The sequence below is a fragment of the Nothobranchius furzeri genome, chromosome 1, assembly GCF_043380555.1.
Source record: "Nothobranchius furzeri strain GRZ-AD chromosome 1, NfurGRZ-RIMD1, whole genome shotgun sequence".
Lineage (NCBI taxonomy): Eukaryota > Metazoa > Chordata > Actinopteri > Cyprinodontiformes > Nothobranchiidae > Nothobranchius > Nothobranchius furzeri.
This window is the reverse complement of record NC_091741.1, coordinates 84,911,581-84,922,389: the sequence shown is the minus strand read 5'-3', so window position 1 is coordinate 84,922,389 and position 10,809 is coordinate 84,911,581. Positions and strand designations below refer to the sequence as shown.

Genomic DNA, 10,809 nt, shown 5'->3' with positions numbered 1-10,809 from the left:
TTTGCTCTCTACAACCGCTGGATGTGGAAATTTTGGCCCACTAGTACGCTGCAGTAATAATTAGCCAAAAGTGCCAGAAACAGCTTTCCCCCTGCTTTCCTCCTCACCTGGAACAGCGAGCGAGGTGCGCTTTTATAAAGTTTCCCCTTTCAGACGAAAACTGGCTTGAAGGTGTTTTTTTAACAACAAGGAATCTTTTAGACTAAAATGAAACAACTTTCTTTTCATAAAGTATGGAGTACTGAATGCAAAAGTATTTCATTAACACATTTATAGCTTTTAGCGTTTTATAATAAAAATAGACATATATGAATAAAACTTAACTGTCTCAATTTTTATAAATCCTAAATATTTTTAAAGTAAAGAGTAATTATGAAATTTAAATGTATTTTTACGGCCAGGTGTTGATTTCTAAAAACAAAAATGGCTATTTTAAACTGAACATTTAGCAAGATGAAGCAAGATGAGTCTAAAGTTAAGTTTATATTAAGTATACAAAAAAAATGTATAAAACTACTGCCTAGAGGCTCTTTTATGCAATGTCAGGAATGCAGAACTGTCAAGTACACAGGTGGCAGGCTTATGGATGGTTCTAATGGGAAACAGGCTTCAACAAAAGCGGTTGTTTACCACTTGGTCCTAGTGCTCAACAAGTGATATTTAATATAGCGTAATGTTGTTTTTGGACGGTAAAAAGTGCAGGGGACAAAATGTGACTTTAGATAAAGTGTCCCCCGCCCAAACTATGTCCATGCCAACAGGTGTTACACCAAATTCTGCGACCCATCACAATTTGTGACCCCAGGGGTCAGTGTTGCGTTTTATTGCATCTGTACATCCTGACTTGGCATAAAAGAAGATGCTACGTTAAAACCGTAAACTACGTAAGCTTTGAGGAAGTTGTGCGGCGCGGGCCATGGATATTAAAAAGAGCGTTTGTCAATGTTTATTACAAACAAACAGGACAATAAATGCAGCGATAACCAGGGCTTTGACAAGAAATGTTTGCTAACATTAAACATTGATTTTACAACATGCGAGGTCTGCAGGTAAAATGTTCAGAACTTCCATTTATTGAAATTAATTGTTGTGATGCACATCCTCAGTTTATTAGAAACCAGTGCAGATTCAATTCAATTCAAAAATACTTTATTAATCCCAGAGGGAAATTGATTAGATTATCTGGTTGCTACGTTTTCCCCCCGTCACTCCAATGCCACTCATATGTACTGGTGGAGATAAAAAGGGAAATAAAATGACACAAACATCACGAAAACCCTTTTGTTGTAATTATCTTTAGTGAAAATTAAAGACATCTGCATTATTACTGAGATTCAGATGGTCACATTCTGTGATAGCCCGGACACGGGTCACCGGGGCCCCCGTCTGGAGCCAGGCCTGGAGTTGGGGCATGTTGGTGAGCGCCTAGAGGTCGGGCTTTTACCCGTGGTGCCCGGCCGAGCACAGCCCAAAGAGGAGACATGGGTCCCCCTTTTCATGAGCTCACCACTAGTGGGAGGGGCCAAAGGGGTTGGGTGCATTGTGTGTCAGGGTAGTAGCCAAAAGCAGGGACCTTGGCAGTCTGATCCTCCAGCGGCAGGGGCGTGTCCAGGGAGTGGCCTGGGGTAGCACATGCCACCCTTAGAATCTGATTGGCCACCCCAGGTGCCACCCTACCAAGTTCCAATTTAAACTGACTTTACATTGTCGACAAAAGGCGTGAGTTGTAAACTCCAAAAATAGTGTGTGGTAGCATGCACCTTTAACATTATCTTCTAGCCCAGGCCTACAGAACATTTATTAATATTATTTATTTTTTATATTCACATAAATAGTATTTAGAGTCCCACTCAACTCCAGTTGGTGGCAATAATGCAACAAGAAGTGACTTGCTAACCACCACAAAACTAGAAGATGAATAGAAAAAATGGTGATTGTGCAATGTGAAACTCCGAAATTCACAATAAATAAACGATTTGTGTAAATAAATAAATAAATAAGCATAACCATTGGTGCCACCCATGCATAAGCAAGTGCCCCACATGGGCCACCCCATTTTAAAAGTCCTGGACACGGCTCTGTCCAGCGGATGTAAAAAAGAACCTTAATAACTACAAATGACATTAATTATTCCTTATTTGGATCAATTTAATATTTCTATTTTCACACTTACAATTCTTGAGATACTTCATGTGTGTATGATTGATGATGGCTCCCAAACTCAGTCTGGGTGAAGCAGATGTGATTTAGTCAGCATGATCTATTTTTATTTTCATTGTTTTTAATGTAATTTAAATTCCTTTTTGACTTCCTTGTTTTCCCTATTACCTGCTACCTTATTTGCTTAATTTAGGTCTATTACCTCCACTTGGGTGAACTGTATAGGCCCACATGTGTAACTGGAGAAACTAGAATATGGTGCAAATGGCCATCTATGTCAGTAATTCAGCTTAGACTGAGAGACCATCTAAAGGATCAGGAACCCATTGCAGGTGTTATGGATCCATTAGCTGATTAGAGTGACACGGATTCTAGAATATTGAACCTTTGCACAATTTTCTAATTGTCTGAGAATTTGAATGTGGGGTTTTCATCAGCTGTAAGCCATAATCATCACACTTATAACAAATCAAGACGAAGAAATATTTGGATTTGCATGTAATGAGTCCATCTCATATATTAATTTCACCTTTTAAGATGAATTAATAAAATAAATGAACTTTTACCACATATCCTAACATTTCAAGTCTCACCTGTATTGTCACCGTTGGTATTAAAAAAATCTATGTGATCTAAACATCTTTGCACAACACCTGTCTTCACTCATGATAAAACGAGACAAGGGTTAGCATACCTCTTCTTTCTAATACACACAATACCAAACCAAATGTAAAACAATGTTTCAAAGGAAAAAGTTGGGACTTTTTTTAGTACTACGTGGAGGTAGTTGATTCACTGTGACAATTTCTGGACGGAAAAGCCGAAAGAGAAGAAAAGAAAAAGTTGAGACTTTGTTCTTTGCCAACTAGTTTAACACAATTTCTATCCAAACCCAGTGAGGACATATCATATATTGAAGATTTTTTTTACTTTAAAGGACATGCTCCCCTAAAAGTTTGAATACAATCAACTACATGCTGAAATGCAGAATTTGTCTGTTTGAGGGGAAAAACGAAAATACTTTCACAGATGTGGAAGGACAAAAAAGGCCTAAAGGTGGACAGCCACAAGCTGGAAGAAAAGCTCCATTAATAATTTGCAACGATTTTAACTTAGTGTTTAAAAATGAACCTCGCTCATCCTGAAGAAATTCCCTTATTTGGGTACAATCTTTGATATGTAGTCAACTAGGTTCAGACCCGCTGAGTGTGGAGGTCAGATCATGAGATTAGCATTATTTCCACTCCTATGAAGCGTTTAGGGCCTCCTCTGTGTGAAGGTCTCTGTGTTTTGTTTTTCCACTCAGATGTCAGAATTAACAAACAATATAAAACAGTCAGACATTTCACACCATCTCAACATCTTACTTTAATTTCTGGAAAAAAGAAAACCAGTATACACATGAATAAAATGACAACCATGAAGCATCCTGCAGTGAGAGTTCTGTGCAGCGACCAGAAGATGATGCAGTCTTGAGTCTAGCCAGCTACAAGAGGAGGTCAGTAAAACAGGAGTTTTGAGTAGAGTTTGTGCTACATCAGCCATCCTGAGAAGAATAAAGGTTTACTAAACCCTGCACAGATGACAAGCTGCTATTGAGTTTGTGTTGGAAACTACTGATCTCTGTAGATTTCTGAAACTGGAGCCGTTTGCAGTTTACACCATATTTACATAAATTTAAGATGGTCTGCACTCCAAGTCCAGCACAATGTGGTGGACATGAGGTGCATATGACTTCACATGCTCTATGTGCTGTATGTTTGTTACCCACGGTGCACCAGTGATATCTTTAAGAAGAGAAGCAACTCGATTTGATGTATTTTGGGCCCAGGTCTGCCACACCGCCCTGTCAGTTTTCTTTGCAGTCTCTCTCTCAGCAGCATCGTTAGCAGCGGGGTTCTGTAACGGCTGGGTGACGTTCTGGTGAATGTGTAGAGTTCCACCCGTTTTTCTCCTGAGAAGTCGACAAGCAACCGGCCAGCCGTCCTCAGAGCTCGGGATGAGGCCCAGATTCACACGGTCGGCAATATTACACAACTGGAGCTGTGAGAGAGAAACAAAGATGGTGGATTATTATTTTCTGTAACATTAAAAGCTTTTACTTATTTATCAGAGACAGCAAGAGTTAGACAGTAGTACCACTAGAGGAAGTACCTGAGTTTAGCTTGTTGGAAGACAACTTTTATAATAAATACGAATAACATATCAGCCATGAAAAATATTTAACCTGTCGACTGTCTCCTTGATGAATGGTGCAGCGGTCCAACACTCCATTTGCATGAAGGTTTTTCTGTAAAGCTGCAACAGCATCAGGGTTCCACTCACAGGCATGAACATGCCTGGCCTTTGCATGTACCAGATATGGGAGAGTGAAGTATCCAATACCTGATTAAGGACAGCAAATGTGATAAATACTCAGCAGAAAGCTTTATGATTTAGATTCAATTTCATTATGAATGAAACAGAACAGAAACAATCTTCTTTTTGTGTCCACAAATAATGGTTGACACAAAGGTCAAAGGTAACTTTCTTGTTTTACCGTCAGGTGAAGTGATTTATTAAAATTACAGGCCAGGGGCCTCATTTATCAAGCTTGCTTACGCACAAAACGGGGTCGGAAAACTACGTAAGCAACTTTCCATGCAAACTTTGGGATTTATGAAAGAAAACTTAGCGGAAAAATGTGCACAACTTTAAAGTTGACTAAGGAATCAGAATCAGAAAAACTTTATCCCCGAGGGGCAATTAAAAGAAATAACAGCAGAGCAGCATGGCGTTGGACATAAGAACATTAAATAAATAGGCAATAAGGAAGTAATGAAGCAGCAATAAGATGGATAAAACAGTAAAATATGCAAAAATCACTGAGTAAAGTGAATAAAGTGACTAAAGTGTTGTCTGTATAAAAGTTAAATATATGGAGAGCCCAAGGAGAGGGTTTTTCGGGGGATGGTCTTATCTTATCTGCTGGAGTTAAAGAGCAGAATGGCTTTAGGGACAAAGGTGGCTCTCCTCCTCTCAGTCTTGCAGGAAATGCAGCGTAGGCGTCGCCCAGAGGGGAGCCATTGAAATGCGGGGTGAAGAATGTGAGAGGGGTTGTGGAGGATTTTGGCTGCCTGTCTCAGGGCTTGTTGATAGAAAACCTGAGCAAGAGTTCTGACAGGCAGGCCCACGATTTTGGAACACACTGATGTAGTGTGCTGCAGTCTGTTCCTGTTCTGGAGGCTAAGGGAGTAGAACCAGCAAGTGATGGAGAAGGTCATGATGCTTTCCAGGAAGGTACAGTAAAAGGTCATCATGACTGAGGAGCTGACTCCAAAGGAGTTGAGCTTCCTAAGGAGACATAGCCGTTGGTTAGCCTGGCAAGCCAGACTATATATGTGAATACATAACTTTGCAAAGCAAGAATTTGGTCTAGTTCACTAGGCTAGCCGTTGGTGGCACTTCCTGAGAATCTCTGGAGGACCTGGACTTGGACCTGGACCTAAGGACCTGGCTTTTGCACATTTTGGACATGGAAAGCACCTGCAGTGCTCAAGACTCAAGACAACTTTATTAGTCCCCGAGGGGCAATTCGAGACAGCATTGTGAAGCAGCCGGCACTAAAATCTCTAAATTCTAAAAACACATCCAAATTACACATTTGTAAAACCCATAAAAACCTATATACACATTCATGTCATATCCTCACATGTGAATGACCAACAATGAGTAAAACTTTGGCACACACACACACACACACACACACACACACACACACACACACACACACACACACACACACACACACACACACACACACACACACACACACACACACACACACACACACACACACACTTACTTGTAAAAATATAATATAATGGCTCTACTGAGTGTCCCGTTATTTCTAAAACTCTGATTTTTCTCTGATAGAGTGATTGGAACAGATACTTCTTTGTCACAAAAAACATTCATGAAGTTTGCTTCTTTAATGTCTTTATTATGGGTTAACAGAGAAAAGTGATCACATTTGCTGGGTCACAAACATACATACAGCAGTGCTAATATTTGGTAACAAGTCCCTTAGCCATTTTCACTTCAATTAGGCGCTTTTGGTAGCCATCCACAAGCTTCTGGCAAGCTTCTGGTTGAATCTTTGACCACTCCTCTTGACAGAATTGGTGAAGTTCAGTTAAATTTGATGGCTTTCTGACATGGACTTGTTTCTTCAGCACTGTCCACATGTTTTCAATGCGGTTTAAGTCAGGACTTTGGGAAGGCCATTCTAAAACCCTTATTCTAGCCTGATTTAGCCATTCCTTTACCACTTTTGATGTGTGTTTGGGGTCATTGTCCTGTTGGAACACCCAACTGCGCCCAAGACCCAACCTTCGTGCTGATGATTTTAGGTTATGTTGAAGAATGTGAAGGTAATCCTCCTTCTTCATTATCCCATTTACTCTCTGTAAAGCACCAGTTCCATTGGCAGCAAAACAGCCCCACAGCATAATATTCCCACCACCATGCTTGACTGTAGGCATGGTGTTCTTGGGGTTAAAGGCCTCACCTTTTCTCCTCCAAACATATTGCTGGGCATTGTGGCCAAAAAGCTCGATTTTTGTTTCGTCTGACCACAGAACTTTCCTCCAGAAGGTCTTATCTTTGTCCATGTGATCAGCAGCAAACTTCAGTCGAGCCTTAAGGTGCCGCTTTTGGAGCAAGGGCTTCCTTCTTGCACGGCAGCCTCTCGGTCCATGGAGATGCAAAACACGTTTGACTGTGGACAATGACACCTGTGTTCCAGCAGCTTCTAATTCTTGGCAGATCTGCTTTTTGGTGATTCTTGGTTCACTCTTTACCCTCCTGACCAATTTTCTCTCAGCAGCAGGTGATAGCTTGCGTTTTCTTCCTGATCTTGGCAGTGATGAAACAGTGCCATGCACCTTATACTTACATACAATTGTTTGCACTGTTGCTCTTGGGACCTGCAGCTGCTTTGAAATGGCCCCAAGTGACTTTCCTGACTTGTTCAAGTCAATAATTCGCTTTTTCAGATCCATGCTGAGCTCCTTTGACTTTCCCATTGTAGCGTTTGTGGGCGTTTGTATCCAATGAGCCCTATTTACCTGGCCTAAGAGAAGTCACCAGCTGTAGTCACTCATAATCACTCACAAGAAGTCACTCAAAATTGCTAGTTCATGTTGCTGTATGTATATTTGTGACCCAGCAAATGTGATCACTTTTCTCTGTTAACCCATAATAAAGACATTAAAGAACCAAACTTCATGAATGTTTTTTTAGACAAACAAGTATCTGTTCCAATCACTCTATCAGAGAAAAATCAGAGTTTTAGAAATAACGGGACACTCAGTGGAGCCCTTATATTTTTTACAAGTGTATGTAAACCTCTGACCACAACTGTAGTTAGAGCACTTCCTAGGTGCGTGGTGTGGAATCTGTGGGTCGTGCGGAGGGGTGTGGTTGCTGAAATGATGTCATTTGGTCGCGTGGAGCCATGCAGACATCATTGAAACGTCAAGCATAAAGCTTCAGAAAGAGTGAGAAGCTTTATCATCCAGGAGGGGCTCAGAGTAGATCCGCTACTCCTCCACATCAAGAGAAGCCAGATGAGGTGGCTTGGGCATCTAGTTAAGCCGTGCGGACACTGTGCGGCTTTTTCGCTTTTCTGAGCCGATTTTCCCCCTCATGCAAGAATCCACAAGATCAGGGCGAGTTTTGCACAGGGGGTTACGAGAGGTGATTAACACCATGTGACCAGCTACTGATCATAAATCATGAGCTCACACAGATTTCTGGCGTGTTTGATATTTTGCTTGACCCTCGTGAGCGCATCGTGGCGCTGCGAGTGGCTGTGACCCAGAAAGTACCAGAACCGCTCACAGCGCATGTGCAAACATGCGTCAACACGGCTATTCCTCTATTAACACACGTCATTTGTTTTTATTTTTTTTACGCACATAATGACTAGGATCGTCAAGAAAGCATTTTTTTCATGCTTATGTAAAATTGAACTGATCACAAAACATTGATTTACTTTCCTTTCTACAAATCCCTGTGTCCTCCTCCTACAGCACTCCCGAAGGACAATAGACATTAATAACAACACAAAACAGTCTGGCGTGTTTTGTAAAAACTGCTATTTTTAGCATATTTACAGGTCCGCTGTGTTGCTCCCAGACGTACAGTATGAGCACATGACTCGTGAGATTTGCTCTGTGGGGAAGTCGTACAGTTTGAGCTGAAGCTGAACGCTACGAGTGAAAAAGTTGCACTGTATCCGCCCAGCTTTAGAAGGCCTCCTGGATGCCTTCCTGGTGAGATTTTCTGGGCATGTCCAAATGGAAAGAGACCCAAGGGAAGACCCAGGGCACGCTGGAGGGACTATGTTTCTCAGCTGGCCAGGGAGCGCCTTGGGTTTCCCCTGTAGGAGCTGGCCCAAGTGGCTGGGGAGAGGGAAGTCTGGGCCTCTCTGCTTAGACTGCTGCCCCCGCTGCCTGACCCCGGATAAGCGGAAGATGATGGATGGATAGAGTGGCATTTACTGCAGTTAGGTCTGTAATATTGTATGGATGTTTATAAATCTCAATGAGTTTTGTGTATAAAATCATGGCTTCTTAGATTTATAGTTTTTGTTGTCTGAAATGCACAATGATGTTTTAATACCTGCGTATAAATCTACCACAGTTTCTCCTCTGCAGTCAAATCGTGCCACCCGGAGCTTCTCTGTTATGTTTCCAGCTGAGAACATGCTCTTTGTTACGTCAAACTCATAGCTGAAAAAACAAAACAAAACACATCTGCTTTTAAAAATCCAAACAAAGAGATAATTACAAAGAATCTCACAAAGACTGACCTGATGCCATTGTCCACATGTTTGACCCAGCTGCTTTCCCCCAAAAGCATCATCACCACAGGAGACCTAAATCCATCCTGGGATATCCGGCTCTTTTTTGCCAGGCGTTCAACACCCAGTGCTTTGGCCACAGCCCTCCATAACCGGTCATCTAAAATAGGAGAAAGCACACCGGCTCAATCCTAATATAGGAGGTGCTCTGCGCACAATCCGATTCTGATGTTGAAGGTGCTCTATAGCTGAAGGATATGAAATATAAGACAAGGAAGAGGCTGGAGCGCACTCCATGATGAAGACAATCATGTCAAAATGTTGGTTCGCACCACTGATTAAAACCTCTTAACTGAGTATATGCTCCAGCCTGTTCCTTGTCTTCTACTTAATCCTAATTCAGTCTAGTTAGTGTTAAGGTAGGTGGAGCAGTACCTAATCTCTTCCACAGTGGATGGGTAAAACAGTTGTCCCCCAGCAGGATGAGATCCCCGTGTCTCTGGAAGCTACAAGGGAGGTCTTTCTTCAGCTCCTCTGTCCATCTCTCACCTTGAGACTCCATCAGTTCCTGGAGGATTTCCACAAGTTTGTGTCCACCTGTTTTCCCTTTTTTCGTCTTTGACTGAAGTGGAGACTAAGGGGAGGAAAATGACAAAGCTGAAAACATCCAGCTTTACATTTTAAGTATTTCACTTAGCGGGAATTACCTGAGTCCAAACTAAGTCACAACCCCCTGCAGTGTTTCTCAGAGACTGAAGATCAATTTGTGACAAACAGGATCCTAAAACGGGCAGGAGGACAGTTCCATCTGCGTTCTTGACTAGACTCAGTCTCTGGTTAAGCAGCCCTCTGGACTGTAGACATTTCCTATAAAATAAACACAGTTTCTCCGCTATTCCAGACGGACACAAAATGTTTTCAGCCTTTAAACAATGTCGAGGGTCTAACGCTAACTGGTAGCTAACTTGGAGTGAACAGAGGTTCACACAGACAATTCATCTTCACCTGAACAGTTGTGCATGACACGGAGACACACGAAGACAAGGCACACCATCCATCTTTAAAAGAAACTTAAAAATAGTTGATTGGTTTTCTGTGATTATTTTTAATTATTAAAGCTGTCGGAAGCTAACCGTCAAATTCACGTATCGTGTTTCCTCCCGGATCCTTATTGAGGACGGACAAAAACAAAACGGAAACGTCGTTTCTAGAAACAAAATTTATACCTATGTTTTTGTTTGAAAATAAAAACATTGATCTATTTCAGAAAAATATAAACTGCTATTTTGAATTAGTTAATAAATGTCAATCATTTTTAAACGGCATGCATTTCTCTTAAGTGGAAGTTTTTTTACTGCGGTGAGCCGTCGTTCGTTTTTCCGTGATCAAGCGAGCCGCACCTCCAATTGAAGTGCGCATTTACATGGTACTTTACGGTAATACCGTCTCGCTGCTGGAGAAGAGCTGAGATGAGCGACAGAATGGGCTGAAATGCTAAATGTGCCTTTTTGATACACACATACTAAGTACCTCGAGTACTACCTGGTACTAAAGTATGAACTACTTTTACTGTGCACTTTTCAGTTATTGTACTTAAAAGTATGTCCAAAATGCCAAAAGTGCTGAGTTTGAGATAGGATAAAATGAGATTTGTGAAAAAGGACACTAGGCCACCTATACATACCTGCTAAGTACCTTGAGTACTACCTGGTACCAAAGTATGACCTACTTTTACTGTGTACTTTTTCAGTAATTGTCCTTCAAAATACGTACAAAAAGCTAACGTGCCGTGTTTGAGATAG

At 41.4% G+C, this 10,809-nt stretch overlaps 1 protein-coding gene across 1 annotated transcript; it reads right to left on the bottom strand.

Moving 5' to 3' along the window:
- Positions 1–3,503: 3,503 nt before the first annotated feature.
- trmt12 (tRNA methyltransferase 12 homolog) lies at positions 3,504–10,176 on the bottom strand. Its single transcript, XM_015948272.3, has 8 exons — positions 10,141–10,176; positions 10,013–10,065; positions 9,715–9,874; positions 9,443–9,641; positions 9,017–9,167; positions 8,827–8,936; positions 4,388–4,545; positions 3,504–4,203 (listed from the first exon to the last, which is right to left on the bottom strand). The coding sequence occupies exons 2-8, from the start codon at positions 10,063–10,065 to the stop codon at positions 3,838–3,840; spliced, it is 1,197 nt and encodes a 398-aa protein (XP_015803758.3). The 5' UTR covers positions 10,141–10,176; the 3' UTR covers positions 3,504–3,837.
- Positions 10,177–10,809: the final 633 nt, after the last annotated feature.

Bases quoted from the DNA above. Each gene is read 5' to 3' on its own strand.
- trmt12 (XM_015948272.3), bottom strand. From the start codon at position 10,065: ATGGATGGTGTGCCTTGTCTTCGTGTGTCTCCGTGTCATGCACAACTG. The intron at 9,168-9,442 runs GTACTGCTCCAC...CTCCTATTTTAG, and splicing joins TCCACTGTGGAAGAGATTAG to ATGACCGGTTATGGAGGGCT. The intron at 4,204-4,387 runs GTTAAATATTTT...TCTCTCTCACAG, and splicing joins ATCAAGGAGACAGTCGACAG to CTCCAGTTGTGTAATATTGC.